The sequence below is a fragment of the Halyomorpha halys genome, unplaced genomic scaffold (genome assembly GCF_000696795.3).
Source record: "Halyomorpha halys isolate HHAL.00 unplaced genomic scaffold, Hhal_1.1 Scaffold936.1, whole genome shotgun sequence".
Classification (NCBI taxonomy): Eukaryota; Metazoa; Arthropoda; class Insecta; order Hemiptera; family Pentatomidae; genus Halyomorpha; species Halyomorpha halys.
The window spans coordinates 152734-174840 of NW_027107336.1; the positions used below are offsets into that span (position 1 = coordinate 152734).

At 35.1% G+C, this 22107-nt stretch overlaps 1 protein-coding gene across 3 annotated transcripts in view; it reads right to left on the reverse strand.

The window, feature by feature from the left end:
- kon (chondroitin sulfate proteoglycan 4-like protein) overlaps positions 1-17928 on the reverse strand; it is a 132552-nt gene extending 114624 nt beyond the window's left edge. For 2 of the 3 annotated variants that reach the window (XM_067045646.1, XM_067045645.1), the window contains exons 1-3: positions 17704-17928; positions 10083-10246; positions 4421-4563 (exon numbers count right to left, since the gene is read on the reverse strand). In XM_067045646.1, coding sequence (XP_066901747.1) covers positions 4421-4563; positions 10083-10246; positions 17704-17767 — 371 coding nt within the window. In that variant the 5' untranslated portion in view covers positions 17768-17928. The remainder of the gene's footprint in view (positions 1-4420; positions 4564-10082; positions 10247-17703) is intronic. The other variant, XM_067045647.1, reaches the window with a different exon arrangement.
- Positions 17929-22107: the final 4179 nt, after the last annotated feature.

A 22107-nucleotide genomic window follows, 5' to 3' on the forward strand; every position in this document is an offset into this window, starting at 1 on the left:
AAAATAACATATTATAGAGCTATAGATTTTGACAAATAAGGTAGGTACAGGTCAAACTTAAGTATAATAGACACCATAGTGCCATGTTAAATGTAGGTAAAGGGATAAAAAGACACTAATATTCACTAGTTTATTTTACTCAAATAAACTCACATACATAAATTGTGCACATGGTCTTATTAACCTATAAGACTGTTACAAAGAGCTCCCATAAAGGCTGACTTGATTGCCAGTGCTATTCAAGTCAGCTATAATCACAATAATCGATACCTGAAGTCATGTAACATATTATTTATGTCGTACAGTAATATAATTAAACAATAAAAACACGGCGTACAGTAAAACAATTAAAACACGGCGTACGATAAAACAATAAAAAAACACGGCGCTTTTTTTAAATGCCGTCATACGGTAATATAATAAATGTATGTATATTTATTAACACATGTGCATAAATTCTAATTTTTTATTCGATTGAAATAATATATCAAATATTCGAATACAAAAGTATTCGGATTGTTTATTCGAATAAAAATGAATTCAACTCTTGTTAATCAAATACAAACTTCGAATAAAAATGTATTCGTCTCTCATCAATGGAATAATTTGTGCCCAACTCTGATTCAAATTCTTAACCATAATAATCCCTTTGACATCTGCAATTCCTTCTACTTTAAATAACTACTACAATCATTTATCATCCCTGACAACTTTATCTTAACTTCTTTTGATGCTGAAAGCCTTTTTACTAATATACCCTGTTCCATTTAAACATAACATTTGAAACAAGGAGGGCCATCCAAACTATAAACATATGACTAATTAGTAACGCCAGCGCCCTGTGTGGCCAAGATAAAAAAAAGACTCACTAGCGAGCTGTGGATAAAAGCAAAGGAGAAAAAGCCACCTCTTCTCTGGGCAAGCAGCATCTTTTCTTCATTCAAATTTGGTGGAAAACCATGAGTGAGTACAGACATTTCTAAAGTGCCCTCCGGCAGCTGTGGAGAGGGGAAATAGAGGGATGTGGAGGAGAAGAAAGAAGCATGAATAAGTCACCTTTCTTCTATATATAATTCACACCATCACCATCCATCATCATCATTGATATGCATATCAACAGGTTTTATAGACCCTAATTAAAATTAATTAACACTTCAATCATAAATGTTTCATTTTGGCCACCCTTCATATGCTGTAGTTTTAGTATTTAACATTTAATATTCCTCTCTTATTCAACCAACCTATAAATTGTAAATAATTTCTCTTTCTGTTACCTTATGCCTTATTTCTAATACAGTCCACTAATAATATCCAACCAGCCAGTCAAAAGTGAAGTAACGCCTGGTCTTAGGTTGAAGGTGCACTTCACACAACACCATTAACTAAGCACTTCATATTGTAGAGGAGGGGCAGTATAGAACTTCAATGGGAGTCTTGGGCTGACAAAAGGGAAAAAAAAAATATTGTAGAGGAGAACTAGACCATTATTGAACCTCAACATTCTTAACCTCACCTCATTTCTTGAATCTTTAGAACTTTGCAGTAATTCTGGTTACCTGGCCTTTCATGATAAATTGTAATACCAGATTTCCAATCTTTCCATGTGAAATTGCCTATATTTCTAGAATATTCCTTAATGACCTCCTTGACTCCATAATTCTGTTTTTCTCGCACAACATAATTTTTATCAAGAAATAAGTAGACGACCTCTTCCTTCATATCAATCCTGTCATGATCACCAAAATCCTATCAGCTTTTAACTCTTACCATCCTCGCCTTTAACAATTTTTCGCAACATCCTTATCACCAAAAAATCAATATTGCTAAAAACCTTATTCATCAATCCCTTTCTCTATCTGACCCTCAATACCTTTAGACCAATATACAACATATTAAAGTACAAAGCAAGTCCAAAAAGTAAGAGTGCTAAATTTTTCAAAAAAAATGACAGGATATTGCAGGTATAAAGGGTGTTTCATGGTTAAGTGGCCAAACTGAAAATATGAATTAAGGACCTCAAAACAAGAAAAAAATTTCCTCTGAAGGTATGCTCACAAACACTTTGTTTAGGAGATATTCACACCTAAAGTTTTTCATTGTTATGAATTATTTAGGTTATATAAATTAAATAAAACTTATTTATTTGTTCCAACTACTTTATTAATTAAATGTAAACATTTAATTCACATTAAATGTTGTTTAAAGTGATTTCCTTGAGCATTAAGACAGGCTCGGCATCTTTCTTCAACAGGAGCAGTGGCAGAACGGCAGGCACTGGATATATGTTATTGCTTCACAAGATTTAATTATCATTCTTTGTAAGGAATTAAGATCATTGACCAGCCTTGCATAACTTTTTGTTTAATGGCACCCCCAACAAAAATATTCAGTAGTGTCAGATCTGGAGAGCCAAACCACTGGTCCTGCACGCCCAATCCATTGATTGGGATAATTAACATTTAGCCATTGTCATAGGCCTCTTCCATAATGTGCAGGACAATTATCAAATAGTAGCCACATGTCCCTTCTCAGTGGTAATGGAATATGTTCAACTAAATCATAGTAATCATTAATAAGAAATTCCAGAAATGTTCCAGCATTAAGTCGAGGCGGCAAGAAATGCAGACCTATTAAAATATTTTCTATTATCCCCATCCACACATTGCACTGAAACTGGTGCTAAAAATGATGTTCAGGAATTGCATGGGCATTTCGCTGCGACCAGAGGTGATTATTTTTCTGAATGAAGATACCTCTTCTTGTGAAGGTAACTTTATCTGTCAAGAGAATGTTTCCTGAAAATTGTGGATTAAGCTCAACTTGATTTAAGTACCAATTTGAAAAATGTCTTCTTTGCTGAAAATCTTGCGGTTATAAATTTTGTACCCGTTGATAATGATCTGGGTGAAGTCCATCTGCAATGAGAGTTCTCCATACTCTAGTTGGCGTAATATTTAATTTACTCCAGCTCTTCGTACACTGCCAGATAGATTATCATCAAAATATTGGAATATGGTCGAACTCCTTTCTTCATTGCGTAAAGGGGCAAAAATATCGTCAGCATTATAGCAAATGTACCAGTTTCTCTAAGATGTTGAAACATGGAGCTAAAGATAGAATTGTTTGGTAATCTTCAATTCGGAAATCTCCTGGCATATTCACAAAGGGCAGCATCAGCATTACCATTGCAAAAACTGTACACAAACACTATATCAGTATATTCACCATTAGTATAAATTGAAGGCATAATGATGAGTACTCTGCGAAAGCTTCTTACAAACTGATAAATGTTATTGACAGTTCCCAATGCTAATTTCAAATAGCATAAATCCTTATGTTGCCAATAGTTTTTATACAGTTAAAAAATGGATAAAAGGCCATATTAGTGTGTTCTATCTAATCCATCTTCTAAACAAAGCGTTTGTGGACATACCTTCACTTTGAACAACAATTAATATAAATTTTAATGTTTAAATTTAATAATAAAGTAGTTAGAACAAATAAATAGGTTTTATTTATTTCATATAATGTAAATAATTCATAACAATGAAAAAGGTAAAAAGATGAAAAACTGAAGGCGCCATGTCAGGGGAGTAAGCAAAGTGGTTTAGCATGTCCCAACCAAACGAGTTCCAAAGCGTCTTAGTTGTAATGGCCGTGTGCTGGGAGCATTGTCATGCAACAAAACACTCCATTCATCAACATTCCTCTCCATTTGTTTTGAATTATTTTCTTGAGCTTGTGTTGGATCAAACAGTATCCTGCAGCAGTAACTGCTTCCCCCTGAGGCAAAAGTTTACCAAAATGATCCCTTTCCGGTCCCAAAACACACATGCCACAATTTTTATTATTGAAATTAAGGTTTTGAATTTTTCGGCAGATGGGGAACCAGTGTTCTGCCACTGCGATGACTGTCTTTTAGTCTCAGCAGTGTAATGAGTCACCCATGTTTCATCATCAGCCATAATGAAGATAAGAAAAATTTTCATTTTCCTATTCAAATTGCTCAAAGAGATTTGATTCAATTTGTGGTGATCTGTCAGTTGTTTTGGACCAATCTTGAGGAGAATATTCAACATACCACAATTTCTGTAATTGTTTAGTGTAAAGAAAATCTTAAAATTTATGGAAATATCGCAGACATTTCCTCCAGGATCAATTAGCTGTTTTCATGAACAGTTTCATAAATTTTTTGCACCGATTCTGGGGTCACAATTAAAGGTCTTCCAATCCTTTGCTTGATAAATATTCGTTCTTCCATAATTAAACTACCACTCAGTATTGTCAACTTTCGAAAAAAAAAATTCACACAGCATGACAGTCCAACAATACTCCTACATTCTGGACATAACTTGTACATCACAAATTTCATTAAAATAAGAAAAATAATCATAAACAAATCAAATAAACTAATACAAACCTGCTTATATGAATATTATCTATAGTCAAATTCACAAATGCATCAATACGTGAAAAAGAAACTTGATGCCAGGTTAAATCATCAAGTCTTAAACCTAATGGAGACGTTATTGTAGATTCTCCAGCTCCCAAATTTAAATGGACCTAAAGAGAGGAAAATTAAAAATATATATGCACAATTTGTAAAATATATAATAAACCAAAGTACTAGTAATTAGTATTTCAAAAAAAGTTTAGCACTTCTTGGAACTGTCTGAAAGCACAACCAAGGTCTTTCATAATGAAGACAAGTAAAATAAATTAAATAATTGAAGATGAATGGAATATGGTCCGGGTGCAGTCAAATAAAACTCAAATAGTAAATGGGTGTAATATTTATATTTGAGCCAACGTTTCGCCCCACGTTGCAGGGGTAAAAAGGATACAAACATTTGACATAATTATAAAAAAAAAAAAAAAAACATTAGTGGAAAATAACAGGGGTATACAATGAAACGTAAAATTTAATAAGAAAAATTAAAGGTTATAAACAATAAATGAAAACGGTAACAGTAACAGATAGATAAGAGATAAAATAAGAGAAGAAATATTAAAGAAAGTACAAATTAAGAGATGAAAATTGATGAGACAGAATTTATACCTGTTTTGACGGAAGTCAAAGTCAGAGTGAATCGTTTGTATAGGGAAGAGTGGGGATGGCAGTTAAGTACGACACATAATAACGAAAATAATTTTAAAGTAAACTGCCATCTTAAATCATAAACTTAACTGCCATCCCCACTCCTCCCAATACAAACAGTTCACTCTGACTTTGACTTCCGTCAAAACATGTATGAATTCTGTCTCATTAATTTTCGTTTGATTTTATTCTTTTCCCTTTTCATCTCTTAATTTGTACTTTCTTTAATATTTCTTCTCTTATTTTATCTCATATCTATCTATTATTATTACCATTTTGATTTATTGTTTATAACCTTTAAATTTTCTTATTAAATTTTATGTTTCATTGTATACCCCTGTTATTTTCCACTAATGTTTTTTGTTTGTAACTATGTCAAGTGTTTGTATCTTTTTTAGCCCTGATGAGGCCCTGCAACGTGGGGCGAAACGTTGGCTCAAATAAAAATAATACACCCATTTACTATTTGAGTTTTATTTGACTGCACCCAGACCATATTCCATTCATTGATACACACGGTCAATCACCAATCTTCCAGCAAATTAAATAATTATTTGTTACTTTATAATTAATAAATCAACATTTTAAGTAAATAATTGTTATTTAATAACAAAGTAATTAAATAATTAATAAAAAAGGGCTTCCTTAGAAACAGCTGTGTTCATGCCCTAAAAGGGTCAAGAAGGTGAAAATCTGTCTCCTGACCCTCCAGTTAGTGGTATGAGGTAGGCTAACAATGTTAGGTGATATAGAGGGCTAGAGATAAACTCTGATCACTACCTCATTATCACGAAGTTAAAATAGTGTATTAAAGCAACTTTAAATAGGGGCAGAAGAGAAAAAAATGCAGGTATGAAATCTTGAAGTATTATAATCCCTTTATAGGACATAATTCCTATTATTTCTTTTTCAAAATTTGTACTTGGGGAAATGGTATTTAGAGACTGATACAATTTTTCAATACACTTGATAATTTGTATTGTATATTATTACACTGACATAGTTGATATATCATCCAGTGTGTAAGTAGGAACATATAGAGGGTATGATTCCCATGATTATACGGGGAGTTTCAGCATACATGTTCACCCCTCTCATTTCTCCAATGTTTGAAATTTAGGTTTGATTTTTGCTGCATCAAAACAGTGGCATGTGCTCTATCAATTCCGGGTATTGCTAATTTTCTAGCTTTTTTTTTTTTTTTTTGGATTATAATGGACACAATTCTTCAGAATAGCAGTATGGAAGATCTGGGTAATAGCAGAGCAGCCTACGGTAGTCATATTTTCTTTTACTTTGTAAAGGAGTGTTGAAATGTCTTCAAACCAAAAGTTACATTATGCAAGAATGAAGATGGTAATCTTTTAACAGAGAAAGAAGATATCCCAAAAGGATGGGCAAGGCACTTCTTCAGAAAAAAATACAGAAGAATATGCAGGAATGGGCAAAAATGACTACAAGGGTAGGAAGAAGATGACTTCCCTAATACTGCAAAGTCTCCTGATGACAAAGATGCCAAAGCAGCCATAGAGAAGCTTAAAAACCACTAGGTCCTAGGACTAGATTGAATTAAAGCAAAATGACTACACTATGGTGAAACTAAACTGAGGAAGGAGCTCTATAACCTTATCCTGAAGATATAGGAGGAAGAAAGGATGCCCGAGGACAGAACAAGAGGAATTATATACACACTTCATAAGAAGGAAGATTATTCATGACAATTATCTTTGAGAGACTAGTTTCTCATGCAAAGAGGGAGATTGGTAAATATCAGGTGGGTTTTAGGCAAGGAAGGTCCTCATTGGATCAGTTATTCACACTAAGGTTGTTCTTGGAAAAGAGAAAAGAATATAAAATTGCAACCCATAACCTCTTTTCTGTTGATTGTAAAGCTGCATATGACAAAGTCACTTGGAAGGAGTTTTACAGGGCCCTCTTGGAGATGAACATCACTGTTGGCTAGGGAGCATGCCCATGGACAAACAGGTGCTCAGGTGCCAACTTCCTTCCAAGTTGATATAACTATTTGGTGGACCAGCTGTTCTGAAGATAAGAGGCCTCTATTACTAAGGCTAATCACCTGCATTCACAGAGAATACCATCATCATCCATCGGCGCGGCTAGCCATTACTGGGTCGTGGCCTCCTCAAGCAGCTTCCACCAGTTTAATCTGTTAAGTGCAGCTGCTCTCCAATTCTTCACTCTGAGCAGGGTCCTTGAATCCTCTTTAACACCATCTAGCCATCGAACCTTTGGGCGGCCCATGTATGCGCTCATTGAGAAGTTTATTTGGGATCTCATCAGTTCCCATTGTTGCCACATCCACATGGCCTGCCCAGCACAGCCTACCAATTCTCACAATTTTTCCAACATCAGGCTCACCAATTAACAAGAAGACTTCCCTATTCCTGCGTCTTCTTCAAGCTGAATCATCCTTTACTGGGCCGTAGATGTGTCTGAGTATCTTTCTCTCAAACATTTGGAGATCCCTTTCATCGGCTCCGAAAGTGCCTAAGTTTCCGAGGCGTAGAGCAGCACTGGTCGAATTAGCGTTTTGCACAATCTGGTCTTCGTGGATCTTGATAGTGAGCTACTACCAAAGTGCTGACAAAGTCCAAAAAAACACCTATTGGCCAATGCTATTCGTCTCCTTATCTCGCCTGAAACATCATTGGTGGAATTAACTTGTGATCTGAGGTACACAAACTCCTCAATTTGTTCAAAAGAGTAATGACCAGTTTGGATAAAATCTTCATTAAAACCTCTTTCCTGACCAGCTATTATATATTTGGTTTTTTTGGTATTAACAACAAGTCCCAGCTTCCTGGCAGCATCATCAAGGACAAGAAAGGCCTCTTCCACAACAGCTTTTGATCTCCCAATAATGTCGATATAATCTGCTTATCCCAGGATTTGTACCATATGATTAAAAATGGTTCCACTGATCTGAACCTTTGATTCTCTAATAACTTTTTCTAGATTGATATTGAATAGCAGACAGGCTAGGGAAATGCCTGTCGAACATCATTTTGAGAGGTGAATCCCTCAGACAGACCTCCCTGAATCTGTACCATACATTCAGTATTGCTCATTGTAAGTTTTACAGGACGGATTAGTTTAGCAGGTACATTCAGGTCTTTCATTGCCTGCTAAAGAGCCTCACGTTGAATGCTGTCATAGGCAAATCTAAAATGAACGAATAGGAGATGCATCTGTATTTGGTATTCTCTTCCGCGCTCAAGGATTGGTTTTTTGCCAAAAAATAAACTTCTCATCTTCAATAGAAAAACTTTTGGTCCTGTTAGAGAAGATAGAGTCTGGAGAAGATGGAACTATGTGGAACTCATGGGGTTTTACAAGCATACCTAACTTGACAGATTCATCAGACTGAATTGAAACTTTGGTGGACCAGGCATGTCGAGAGGTTGGAAGATGCCGAGATATCCAAGACGATGCTGTCAGTTAAACTGCATGGAAAAATACTAGTTGGTTATCCAAATTTTAGATGGTAAGACTCAGTAATGGTGCATGGCTTCTACTTGAAGTTCAAAACTGGAGAACTGTGCCAATTATTTGCACCAAACGGCAAGGAGGAGGTCTAGTCTTGATGACTGGATGTAGGGCAATATAAGCATGATAGCCAATGAGATTTATGACAAACCGACTTTTGATCTAACGTGTCCTGAAGACGTAAATCACCAAAAACCTCAAACAATTATTTTTTAAATTTTTGATGATTTAAGTTCAAATAGTGCAGAAAATCAAAGAAAACCAAAGGACAAAATCATTCCAGAATTCAGTTTTCTGTAAGGATCCATCATCATAATTGAGGCATTTATTTATTGTCATCTTCATGGTAGCCATTTTAGTCTCCTTGGGGGGTCGAGGAAACTCAAATTATGATGATGGATTCTTACAGGAAATTGAATTTTAAAACAATTTTTTCCTTTAGATTTTTACGATTTTAAACACCCTCAGTTGCATTCTTAGTTGCATGCAAATTGTCAAAAACAGTAAAAAGTGTCTCTTATGAATTTATTTCAAAATCTGATTTACTATAAAAATTGGTCCCATAAATACCCCCATTCCATGGGAAATTCCAGAGTTAGGTGCAGTGGAGAAGAACCAGAAAAGGTTTAAATATATATCAACTATTTATTATATTTTAATCAGAATAAGTTATTAGATAATGAGAGAAATAAAAAGTACAAATAAATAGATGACATTTAAATAATTCTAAACTCAATATTATAATGCAGAAGTGTAAGACCAATGGAAAACACATTTCCAGAGGCTCCTGAACCATAAACAAGTAGAAGTAGAACAAGTGAATGTAGCAATAGAAAATGTTGATAAGGATACAGATACCTCACCCTAAAAAGAGGACATTATAGATATTGTAGTGGAAATGAAAAACCATAAGGTGCCTTGGACAGATGGTTTTCCAGAAGAATTTTTCAAAGCAGCCAAGTGGAAGATTGCAGCAGTACTCCAAGAATTAATATTGCTCATTTGGGAAGACGTGATCCCTAGTAAATGATCCAATAGCCAAACAGTGCTAATTTATAAAACAAAAGGGAACAACATCCAATGTAAGAATCACAGAGGAATCACGCAACTTTATACTGCATATATATATATATATATACATATATATATAAAAAAAGGTCTTCTCTACTGCTCTATACAAAAGAATTGTGCCTTATGTAGAAAAAAAACTTTCTTGATAGTCTTTTTTCTATAAGCAAAAGACTATCCAGGTCTTTGAAGCAACAGATCCAAAGCAAACCGGTAAACCATGTGTGGATGGTTTAAATCTGTTATTTAATTTATCTTTACAGATTTAGCTATGCCATACACAACCAGAAAAAATCTAGATAATAGATTAAAAAAACACACAAAATAGATAAAAACTAGCTATGAAATATTTTTATTAGTATTAGTATCAACTGATAATACATAATAGCATAATTAAGTAAAATACCTTAAGTCGCCCGGAGACCAACTTTATCAAGCAATAATCAGTTTTTCCTGCAGCCAAAAACAATATTGCATCAGAGTTTTTAGTGAGTAATCTGAAGTGAATATTTGTAGTACTTTTGGCTTCCTCTAAAGGAACTGAAATGTAGCTTCCACCATAGAAAGAAGCTAAAAAAAAGAAAAATTATTAAAATCGAATAAAAAAACATTACCAAAAGGAAAATTAAAATAATTTTATAATTAAAGAAAAAATTAAGATTATTTAGTGAGAATGTTTAATTTTGGATAATTAACTGACATTTAATATAGACATTTTTGAAGTCAAAAATTCTTCAGGTGAAGATGGTTGGGGGGTGGGGGGAATAGTAGGCTGGTCCTTAAAAACTAACACAAAAAATTGTCAGAGGCATCCCCTTGTTTTTTTTCTATGATATAAAAAAAGTCACCCATCAAAACTACAAATTTTTAAAAATGTTAAAGCTAGAGGGCTTTTAAATTTTAAAATAATCGATATTTTTATCAAATTAAATTATAATGGAAAACAACAAAATTATATTTAATTAGGTCAGTACATTACCCTCCACTTTCATCTTATCAATTTATAACGCACTGATCAGGAACAGCCAGCCATACCCCATATTCATGTTCGGAGAGGATTGCTTCATGCCCAGAAGCAAGCTTGGCATTATCATATAAAACCTGGCTTGAGAGTTCAATTTTGTGTCAGATTTAGTTTGCCAAAAAAACCAACTTGGGAGGGTCAACCAAGAGAAGGTGATAAAAAACTTTTAAAGTTCACAATAATTTTATTTGTTATTGTGTCCCGGAATGAGGTATATATACATTTTGGTAGGATTGGATCTAGCCCAATGGATGGCAAAGGCAAATTACTCACCTAAGACCACAAAGCCTTAACATACAACATAATACTTTTAACTAAATATGTAATAATAGTAATTAAACTAAAATATTTAGATAGAAAGTAATGAGACCATTAAATTAATTGTAATATTACATTTGATGTTATTATGTTAAACATTTAACACCCTAATGATAGAAATGACAAAGAATTTGTTACAACTGTATACACATATACAATTTTTTAGGCTTAAGATTAGCCTCTGTAATAGTAAATTGGTCACTCAAACATTTAATGTCAAATGTACAGCCAGATTCAAGATTTACCATAAAAACACACTATATCTAATTATACAGAATAGTTTATAATTAGCACACACTAATCATCATAAGTGAAATGGGTTTGAGGAAGCCCCCTCACAGATTTTAAATAAGATATTAAGACTCTACCATCTATTGGCAAACACATGAAGCAGTTGGGTCTCTGTAACCAATAGGTCAGTACAGGTTAAGAGAATGAACACAGTCCCATCAGAGCAACACCATTTTGCTCATGCTCAACAATTCACCATAAGTGAGAAGGTCTTTAACACACCCTGGCAAGAGAGACAGAGGCAGGATGAGGGAACAGAGCATAATAGAAAAACCAGTCTTCAAGTTTCATCAAAATCTCAATAGTCCATCACCAATCAACCACCAAGTAAACTGCAATACCTTCTACTATTTTATGTAACCCTATTCAAATCAATAATCAAAATCAAATACTAAGCTAACAAATCCATCTTGTAAACCCTGTTGGTTGATTTATATATAATCAGTTGTTGTATAAACCATTCAAGATTAGAGGTTTCATTTTCACTTTTCACCATACTCAATTTATTTTAAATCCATTATATACAGACCACTCCATTCTTACATGAAATACCAATAAATTGCAATTGATTCAGGTAATATCCTTTAATAAAGAAACCCAGGGAATACTTGGATTAAACAATCTAAATGGTCTTGTATCACTAACAACATTTGTAGTTAATTTGATGAAACATTAATTCAGTATTAAGTTTGAGAGTAATGAGATTATTAAATTTATTGTAATAGTAATTTCACGGTACTTCATTTAACACCTTCATGCTAGACATCACAAATATGTTGCCAGATCTAGAGCAAATAAATTTTCTTAGTATTAACAATAGCCTTTTTAATGATAAAAAGGTCGCTCAATCACTTTATGTCCAATTTATATCAAACCCATTGTTAGAAATCCAGGACCTGATTAAAAAGCTCAAGATAAAGAAAAGTCCTGGCCATGATTTGATCCCAGTCATAGCAATCAAAATGTTAACCAGGAAAGCTGTCGTTTTTATCACGTCAACTTTCAACAGTTGCCTACGTACTGGATACTTTCCGGATACATGGAAGAAAGCCGAACTTATAGTGATTCACAAGCCTGGTAAGAACGCTAAACAAATCAGCAGCTATAGACCTATCAGTTTATTACCCATTTTTGGAAAATTACTGGAATCAGTTATAAAAAAAATCTTAATTATTTTTTTCAAAGCATTGAAATAATTCCTGATTTTAAATACAGTCATTCCACTTCTCACCAACTGGCAAGACTATTGGAATTTATAATTAGCGGATTTGAAAAAAAGAGACACCCTGGTAGCGTTCTGAGATTTCCAACAAGTATTTGATAAGGTCTGGCATTGAGGTCTCCTATATAAACTAAAGAAAGCAGGCACTCCAGAATACCTATACAATATTCTGAGCTCATTCCTCAATGGTAGAACATTTTCAGTCAGAATTAATAACAAAAATTCAACCCTTAGACAAATCAATGCTGGTACTCCACAAAGTTCAGTCCTTTCTCCTATTTTGTTTAACTTTTACCTTCACGACATCATCCAGTCCACACACACCTCCATAGCTATGTTCACTGAGGATACAGCTGTGTTCTCTTAACATGATGACATAATAATAGCTAGAAACACTTTGCAAAGTCACCTTAATGATTTAGAACAATATTTCACTAAATGGATGATTAGCTTGAACATTGAAAAATGGAACTCAAAAGTTTTTACTCTTCGACGCCCACCAGATCTAATCCTTAAAGGTAAAAACGTGAAATGGAATCCTGCCAGTGAAACAGTAAGATACCTGGAATCACCATATCAACATCAAACTAACTCAAACTTATGCAAGGTTAGCAATGCTATATCCTATCCTAAACGGAAATTCCAAACTAAAACCAGAAACAACTGTTCTTATATTTAAAACAATCCTCAGGCCACTGCTGATGTATGGATGTGAAGTCTGGGGAGCGGCATCCCTCACGAAAAGGAAAAAACTACATCTTTTCAAAATAAAGTCCTAAGAATCGCAGTTAATGCTCCTTGGTTCATAAGAAATAGCCAATAGCATCGCGAATTACAAATGGAGTCAATAGAGGATTATATAAAAAAACGGTTCATGAAGTTCCACTCCCAGTTGCCGACAGTTAAAGAAGCAGTGACCTACAACCTGGAAAACCCAACCTCAACCCGAAGACTGAAGCCTAGACTGCTACAGGACATTCTTTTATAAATTTTTAATAAATATAAAATTAATTCATAGTCACACTACCTCTATTTACTTATTATTATTATTCATTTTATTTATTCACTATTATTGTTATTTTATTTATTTTTTCTCTCTTCCTTTTTTCAAATTAACTTGTTTCTTTTTACTATTAGAAGACAATTGTTTGTTTTATTTAAGTGTGCCAATATCAATATTTTTTGTTATTAATTTTACTTTCCTCTTTTATTAAGAAGTATTATTCTTATTTATTTATTTTATTATTATTTTTTTTTTCTTTTAATAAGATCATTTTATATAGTTAGGGGTGTCATTTGTATGACTATATCCCCTCATAATCGACTGTTAAAAAATATATATAATATAAGTTATATCAACCATGTAAGGCCCACCAGGCCGATCTGGTATAAAAAAAAAAAAAAACCATTGTTAAGATTGACCATAAAAATTATGAAATACATCATATCACAAAGCAGTTCATAATCAGCACATAGGAATCATGCAAGTTATTAAAACAATTTTCATTGTTTAGTTCTACTTTGGAATAAGGTATTTATATTTTAATGTGTTTTTTTTATCACTAATTGTAAATGTCAGCTTTTGGGTATCATTGTATCAATGCATGGCTTATGAAGTGACTTTTATGAAAAAAAAGAAAATGGATGAGGGGTTCCAAGTTTCAAAAATCTAAAAGAAATTCTGTGATCCTGTTATAACAGACTATAGTCCCAAAAATATTTATATGATCATTTGCTTAAAGCCATTATTCAAAGTTGATCTAATGAGCAACTGAATTCCTCTATGAGCCTATCTTAGTAGTCACTATAGGTAGAGCCTTGGCCTACCAACAAGGTACTTTCCTATTAGCTTTGCTTTCATCAGGCAACGGGCCTATTGGTCATCTCCCATCCAACAAACATGGCTATACCATTTCCCTCAAGAACAACAAAAAATTTCATTTCTAATGCTCAGATGCTATTATTTCTACCCAGCCCTTACTAGTTTTTCCTGCCACTTTCTTTAAGAAACTCGTTTCTGCTATGGTAAGTTGGCTCGCATGTTGCTGAAGAAATATCCAACTTTCTGTTCTATAAAGAATAACATGCAAGAACAAACTTCATCAGGGTTATTCAATGAAAAAAGTATAAGTATAAGTTGTGTATCCATTTAATTCTAAACTTCAGTTAGAATCCTTGGAATCATTTTTGGTCAGCACCTATAGGATTTCCCATACAGTATGACTACATGATTATTTACTTGGGTTCTTACACACAGTTGGATACTTGGAAGAATATACAGAAGTCGATACTTGTTAAAGAAAATAAAAATAATTTATTAATGTATGTACTTGGCACCACTGAATAACCTTCCTAAAACTGAATAAATTCCTAAAAACCTATGCTTTCTGTTCTCTCAGTGCTGCCAAGTTTGTTTGCTTGTATGTAATAAATTCACAGTCTTCTCATTGATTTACTTTTATTATTCAACCTATATAACAACACTAGTGCATGTTGATTTACTAATACTAATAATAACTAAGAATAAAGGAATAGTTTAATTAAATAACAAGGTGGTGATTAAAAATATTTAAAAGAACTATGCCAAGGTTCAAACTTTGGAAGAATGCTCCTTCACATATTATGCAACAGTATAATAATATATGAAAGTAAGTGCTAAATTTAAAAACAAATACTGGGGAGATTATGATAAAAAGGATTTAAAATCTTAGCCAAAGGATGGAATGATGGAGAATGGGTATGCCAGAAAAAAGACAGTGGATTTGAACTAGAGTTGTAGAATGGAGATAAATGATCGAGAGAGGGATCGAATAACTTGGTTAAAGGGAAAGATGCCAAAAAATACTTAAAATGGATAGTCACTACAATTCAGCATAAAATGGGAAAAAACAGAAATTTAATGGGACCCCAAAAACCACACAGCAATTGAATAGCTGTTTCAGGATGGCCATGAGGTGCACAAAGATAATACAGTAAATATTTCTGACATGACTCAACCAATTCCTGACATCACCACAGCTAACAATTAAACATTAAAAATTGAAGAGGTGATATTTAGTAGAAATGATGTTTTCTTAGAAAATAACTCCAACTCAAACGATAAAATGTCTAGGCTTAAGAATAAATCACCTACTAATATATTTCTATAAATTTTTGAGATTAAAAAACTTCCAAAGATGAATATAAACTATTTTGTATTTTTCTTCATAGTTTTACGTTTCGGGACAATTGTCCCATATTCATGCACTTTAATTAATAATCCTCATACTTGGCATGCTTTCAATTTCACTATTGAAATCATGTCATCCATATAACATGGTTGAAAATTGTTTCACACTGTATTTTTTAATTCTAATATAATATTTCCTCAAGAACATGAACAGGAAAAGCATGATACTAAATTAGAAGAAATTCAAGAAAATGAAATAGAAGATAATCACGAAGCAGAGATCGTAAGGCAATGATCAAAGATACCATCTGAGGAATAGAGACGAATTAAAACCACCTTCAAGATTGGAAGATTATGCTATGTTAGCTATTCATGAAGAGTCTAATTCTTTTAATGAAGCTATCAGTTCTAGAGAGGCAAATCAGTGGTATCATGCAATGAAGGAAGAGATTCAAACACTAAAAGAAAATGGTACTTGGAAATTGGTTCCATCACCCAAGAAGAAGAAAGTTCTCGATTGTTCCTGGGTATATAAATCGAAATGTTGTTCAGATGATAGATTCAGAACATGTCTAGTTGCAAAAGGTTTTGAAAAACATTAAGGAATTGATTTCAATGATACCTTTAATCCTATGGTACGATAGGACACAGTTAGAACTAGGTTAAGAGTTGCTGTTCAGGATGGTTTAGATATCTCCAGTTCGAAATTTGAAGTGCTTTCTAATATAGGGACTTACGATGTAAGATTATGATAAAAAGGACTTAAAATCTTAGCCAAAAGATGGCATGATGGAGAACGGGTATGCCAGAAAAAAATCAGTGGATTTAAACTAGAGAAAAATGGAGGCAAATGATTGAAAGTGGGATCAAATAACTTGGTTAAAGGGAAAGATGCTACAATGGAGAGTCACTACAGTTCAGCATAGAATGAGAAAAACAGTAATTTAATGGAACTTCAAAAACTATATATCGTTAATATTTTCTTGAGATTTCATTAGACTAAAACATTAAGTACATAGTATCCAGTAGAGACTAAAACAGTATCCAGATAGAGTAAAGGATAGCATATATTTTAAGAATTAAAATAAAAAAAGTACTTTCACAAATGGATATGTGACCATAAAAGTTACATGATTAAAAATTCAGCAGCCTGGGCATTACCAATGAATAACCAATCAAGAACTACAATTGCAATTATCCTAAGCAGGAAGTAATAAGACAATACATTTTGAATTACATTTAATTATAAAACATTAGACACAATATAATAAAAAAACAATATAAAATAGGACATGCTGATAGTTAAGATAAGGTTACATTGTTATGCAAACTGGATCCAAAGCTGTTATTTTTATAAAAATAGAAGTATATTTTTATTTTTTGTTATCATTTAAAATTAAAGGTTGTGGATTTTGTGCAGTACGAAACAGTTAAATAGTTCAAATTTATAACACTCAAAATAAGCTGTCATATAGTTACTACATTAGCCAATGAAAACATTTTGACAAAGAAATATTGCTAAGCTTTAAGGCTGTTCACAATGATTGAAAAATAAAAAAAATAATATATTAATTGTGAAAGGATGCAGACATTCTAGATAGTCATACAGTGACTGAATTACATCTCTACTTTACTACTTAACTAGTAGTACACTTCACAAAAAAAAAAATTATTTTATTTTGGATTGAAGATATTAAACTGAAGTTACTTTCTCAACTGGGGTCCTCCTACAAACCATCCCAAAGCAAGTAGGGTTGTCACAAAGTAATAACAAACTGAGATACAATCTATTGAGAAGGCCAAAGACAAAGTAAAACGAAATTGTTTTTTGACAGATATGCTACAATTAAAGAAAATCAGCTATATAAGATTTCAGCCCATTTTGTAGATAAATATTCTGCTCTAACTACCCTGAATAAAGTGGGGATTAACAAAAAAAATAAACAAAAACAATCCTGATGCAAGTCATGCTGTCACTATTTAAAAAATATTCATAAAATTACCAGATTCAGAGGAGATGCATGTTCTAATAAAAACAAATAATATCAGTTTGGTTATATTTATCATAATTTTTATGTTTTAGGATAATCAAAACAATTCCTAACATAATTATTTAGAGAATTTAAGTTTTTTTTTTTTTTTTTTTAAACATTAAAAGTCATCCGACTCATAGTCATGACCGGCTTCCGTAAACAGCACATAATAACAAAATAAATGCTTTCATAAATAGCAGAAATGATCGATTAAATGAAACAACTAATTCCTTCTGCAAAGAGGTTAGGAAACAAGTTATTCAAAAGATTTTAAGAGTTCATAGTGCATTCCTTAAATGATTTCTTTTATTGCAGGAGCTTACTATCCGACCCTAATGAATTAGGTAATGCATTGTTTTGTTTACCGTTGAAATTAATTCCAAATCCAATTTAAAATCCAACGACAAATAAATAAATAAAGATTTCTCTATAACCTTTGAACTCAATAGGACAAACGAGAATCTCGTCGGCTATAAAATAAATCTAATAATGTTAAAAAAAACAAAATACTAACAGGAAATTTTTACTTTTATCCCGCACTTTATCATTCTCACCTCAGTTGGTTCTGACTCGTTGGCGCAAGCGGAGATCTTAGCTGTTCCCTGGACAGATAGTTTTACGTCAATTGGCCCCGATACTCTGAACGTTTTCGTAGCTCATCCTCTGCTGTAAACGGAGTCATCAAGTTAATGTAGTGGATTATTCCACGTAACATTCCAGCAATCCATGTTCTCTTTTTTAATGCGATAACGTGAGTGGAATGGTAGGAATAGGGTCTTCCGGTGTATGAATTTCCACAATAGGCCCCAACCAGCTTTATTACTTACACATTACGAAACCAGTAGAAGTCTGGGTTAACAGTATCGATCGACTTGGGAGATCCACTACGTTCATGTTTCTTGGACCGTCTTTCCTTAATGCTCCTGCAGTTAATTCACCTATTTCTTTAAATCTACTGAAGATAAACACTAAGGACCCCAAAATAAGAAAATAATTACCTCTGAAGGTATGTCCGCAAACCCTTTGTTTAGGAGATGTTCACACCTAAATATTTTCATTGTTATGAATTATTTACGTAATAAAACCTATTTATTTGTTCTTAATAAAACTCACAGTTTTTTAATAAAAACAGGTTGGCGGTATATTTGTTTAAACAATAGTAAAAGAAATATACAGGGTGTTTCAGGGTTAAGTGGCCAAACTGAAAATATCAACTCAAAACAAGAAAAAAATTTCCTCTGAATGTATGTCCACAGAATCTTTGTTTAGGAGATACTCACACCTAAAGATTTTCATTGTTATGAATTATTTATGTTATATGAAATAAATAAAACCCATTTATTTGTTTTAAATACTTTATTAATTAAATGTAAACATTAAGATTCATATTAAATGTTGTTCAAAGTGAAGGTATGTTCGCAAACGCTTTGTTTAGGAGATGGATTAGATAGAATACTAATATGGCTTTTTATCCCTAATTTTATAAAACCTATTGGCAACATAAGGACTAATACTATTTGGAATTAGCATTGTGAACTGTCAATAACATTTATCAGTTTGTAAAAGGCTTTTTGCAGAGTACTTATCATTCTCCTGATGATCTACTCAATTTCCGGTTTCTTCTCCGTATCTGTTGGGTGTTGATCTCCATTAGTTTGTCCCGGCCCACACCTCTTCTTCGGTATATGTATGGGTACTGTTTAGATATGTGCCCCATATTTCCGTGCACATATCTTGTGTGTGGACATTCGGCCACTAAGTGTCCTACTCTCCCGCAACCATGGCACTTGTGGTAAAATAAAACGAGTCAATCCAAACCCAGAAACAACGGTTGGTGGAAGGACCTCTTCTATCAAACGGGGAAAGTCCGACTCGACGAGGGGGAAAATCCCGGTCTTTCTCGACATCCTGGCTCGGTGTCCTTCCATGGTGGAACAATCTACTACTACGTGTTCTGCTGTTTCAGGAACTCTGCACGTGGGGCACCGGAGGTCGATGTTCTTTCCAAAGGTATGCAGCTTTCCCCGGAAACCCCCGTGTCCTGTTAGGATCTGTGAGACCCAATAGTCCGGGAGAACCCACATAGCCTTCAATCTAGAAAGTACGGTGGGGAAGACTTTTCACAGAGTAGCGCCGTTCTGGCTTGCTACTCACCGTCTATTCCACTCCTCTATTGAATCCTCCTGCAGTATTTTCTTCCATAAGTTTGGAGTCTCGCCGATCCTCTCTCAGAGTTCCTCCGGTAGCGCTTGCAGTCCCTGCTCCTTTACTTCATATTTAAGGACATACCCCCTGAGGATGAGGTCTAGGGGCATCGTTCCGGCCAGCACTTGCACGGCCTCATGTCACACCATTCTGCATGTCTTCCTGACCCTCAGCAGAGGCAATCTCTTTATGTTGGCCAGTCTCCTCTTCTGTGCCTACGTGAGGTTTATTGAGTTAGATACACCAGGTGAGAAGTGGCATCAAATCATCTCCTTATCCTTACACCAAGATATGTCAGCTCCTCACCCGTTCTAACCCGTTCTCCTTGGATATCCAGTGAAATAGGATGAGCCCTGTCCGTGGAGCCTCTTATGAGTATGGCCTGAGTCTTGGCTCCTGCCATGCTCAACTTCCTCTTTACAAACCACTCTCCTATGTGACTGGCACACCTCTCTGCTTCTGTCTTAAGTCTGGCTCTACTGTTGGCCACGATGACTGCCAGGTCGTCGACGTAGGCCGTGGCAAGGAACCCCTTGTCCTCTAGTTCCCCCAGTAACTCATCGAATATAAGCTTCCACAGAGCTGGACCTAAGACCAAACCCTGCGGACATCCTCTTTCGAATTTTCTCTCAACCTCGTAATAGTTACCCCTTCTCCTGACACTCCTGTTATTTAGGTAACTACCTACAAGGGAGTATAGATTACTGGGGGTGTCGAGCTCTTGTAACCGCTGGAGTACACGGGGCCACCAAACGCTGTCAAAGGATGTCAAAGGAGGAGATGTCAACCGTGATCAATAACACGTATTCCTCCGCCCTATCCTCCACGTCCCAACGCACTCTCAGCAATGCATCCGTAGTTCCCTTGCCACGGGTCGAGCCGAATTGCCGTGTATGGCTTGTAGCACTTAGGATTGGTCTAAGGCTGTAGACGATCATATGCTCCAGGACCTTACTAGCTACTGGGAGGAGACATATAGGTCGGTAGGCTTTTGGCGTTTCCTTATCCTTGCTACCTACTTTGTAGAGCAGTCTCAAGTCTGCAATCCTCCACTTGTTTGGAAACTGCCCCTCATCCATACACTCGTTGTATATATTCAACAATTCCTCCTCGATATAAGGGGCACTGTTCTTGAGGATTGCAGCACCTATGCTATCCAGTCCCGGAGCTCTTCCAATCCTTTGCCTGTCCACGGCAAAACGAAGGTCCCATATATCCCATGGTGGGCATAGGTCGATACCTGGTGGGTATAACGTGGTGCGTCTAACCATTCCATCATCTGCACTGTCCTGGGACGGATCATCCTTAGGGTATGTGTAGTCTATATACATCTTGGCAGCCTCCTCCAATGTTGTTGCCTGGGCACCTCTCACTCTAATAGCCGCCATCACTTGTAACAGCTTAACCTTTCCCAGTGCCACCCTGTACGGGATACCCCAGGGATTCTTTTCTGATTCCTCTAATTGTAGATTATTGAAATTCGTCCCAGGATTTCTTCTTTTGGCAACGCACACCGTTTCGATATACCTTATACCTATGCTTAGATTCTTCTCGGAGTGCAGGCCTACTCTCGTCGCCTCTACACTCTTGGTATCTACGCCAGGCCCTGTAGTATTTTTTTAACTGCGTCAGAGCCTGCGTTCACCATGGGACTGGTCGTACTCTCACCCTTCGGCGTTGGAGGATAATACTTGCCGCCTCAGTGATGGCGCCCGTCAGCATTGCCACTCTGTGGTCAATCTCGGTCTCCTCTTCTATCGGCATCATCTCCCATTCTCTGTTAGCCAGTATTCCCCCCAATTCACAGTTTGCCGATCGGGTTACAAAGCCCTTTTCTACTTCTAGGACAACGCCTTCCTCCTCCACCACACTGAAGGCTATGACCCGGTGGTCGGAGCTCGTGTCTGACCGTAGAGTCCAGCCCGTAATACGCTTCGCCATGGGAGCCGTGGCTAGTGTCACATCGATCCAACTCCCTCTAGCGTCTGTGCGAACCGAACCCCAGGCCTTGCTCCACTAATTGGTATCAGAACAGATTATCACGCTTTTATACTTAAGCGCGACAGCCTCCACAGCAGCTATACTATCCACTATATTGATATTTACATTTGCCTGTCGAGGTGGCATGTATGTTGAGACCAGACCGAAGGTAACTCTGACCCACCTGAC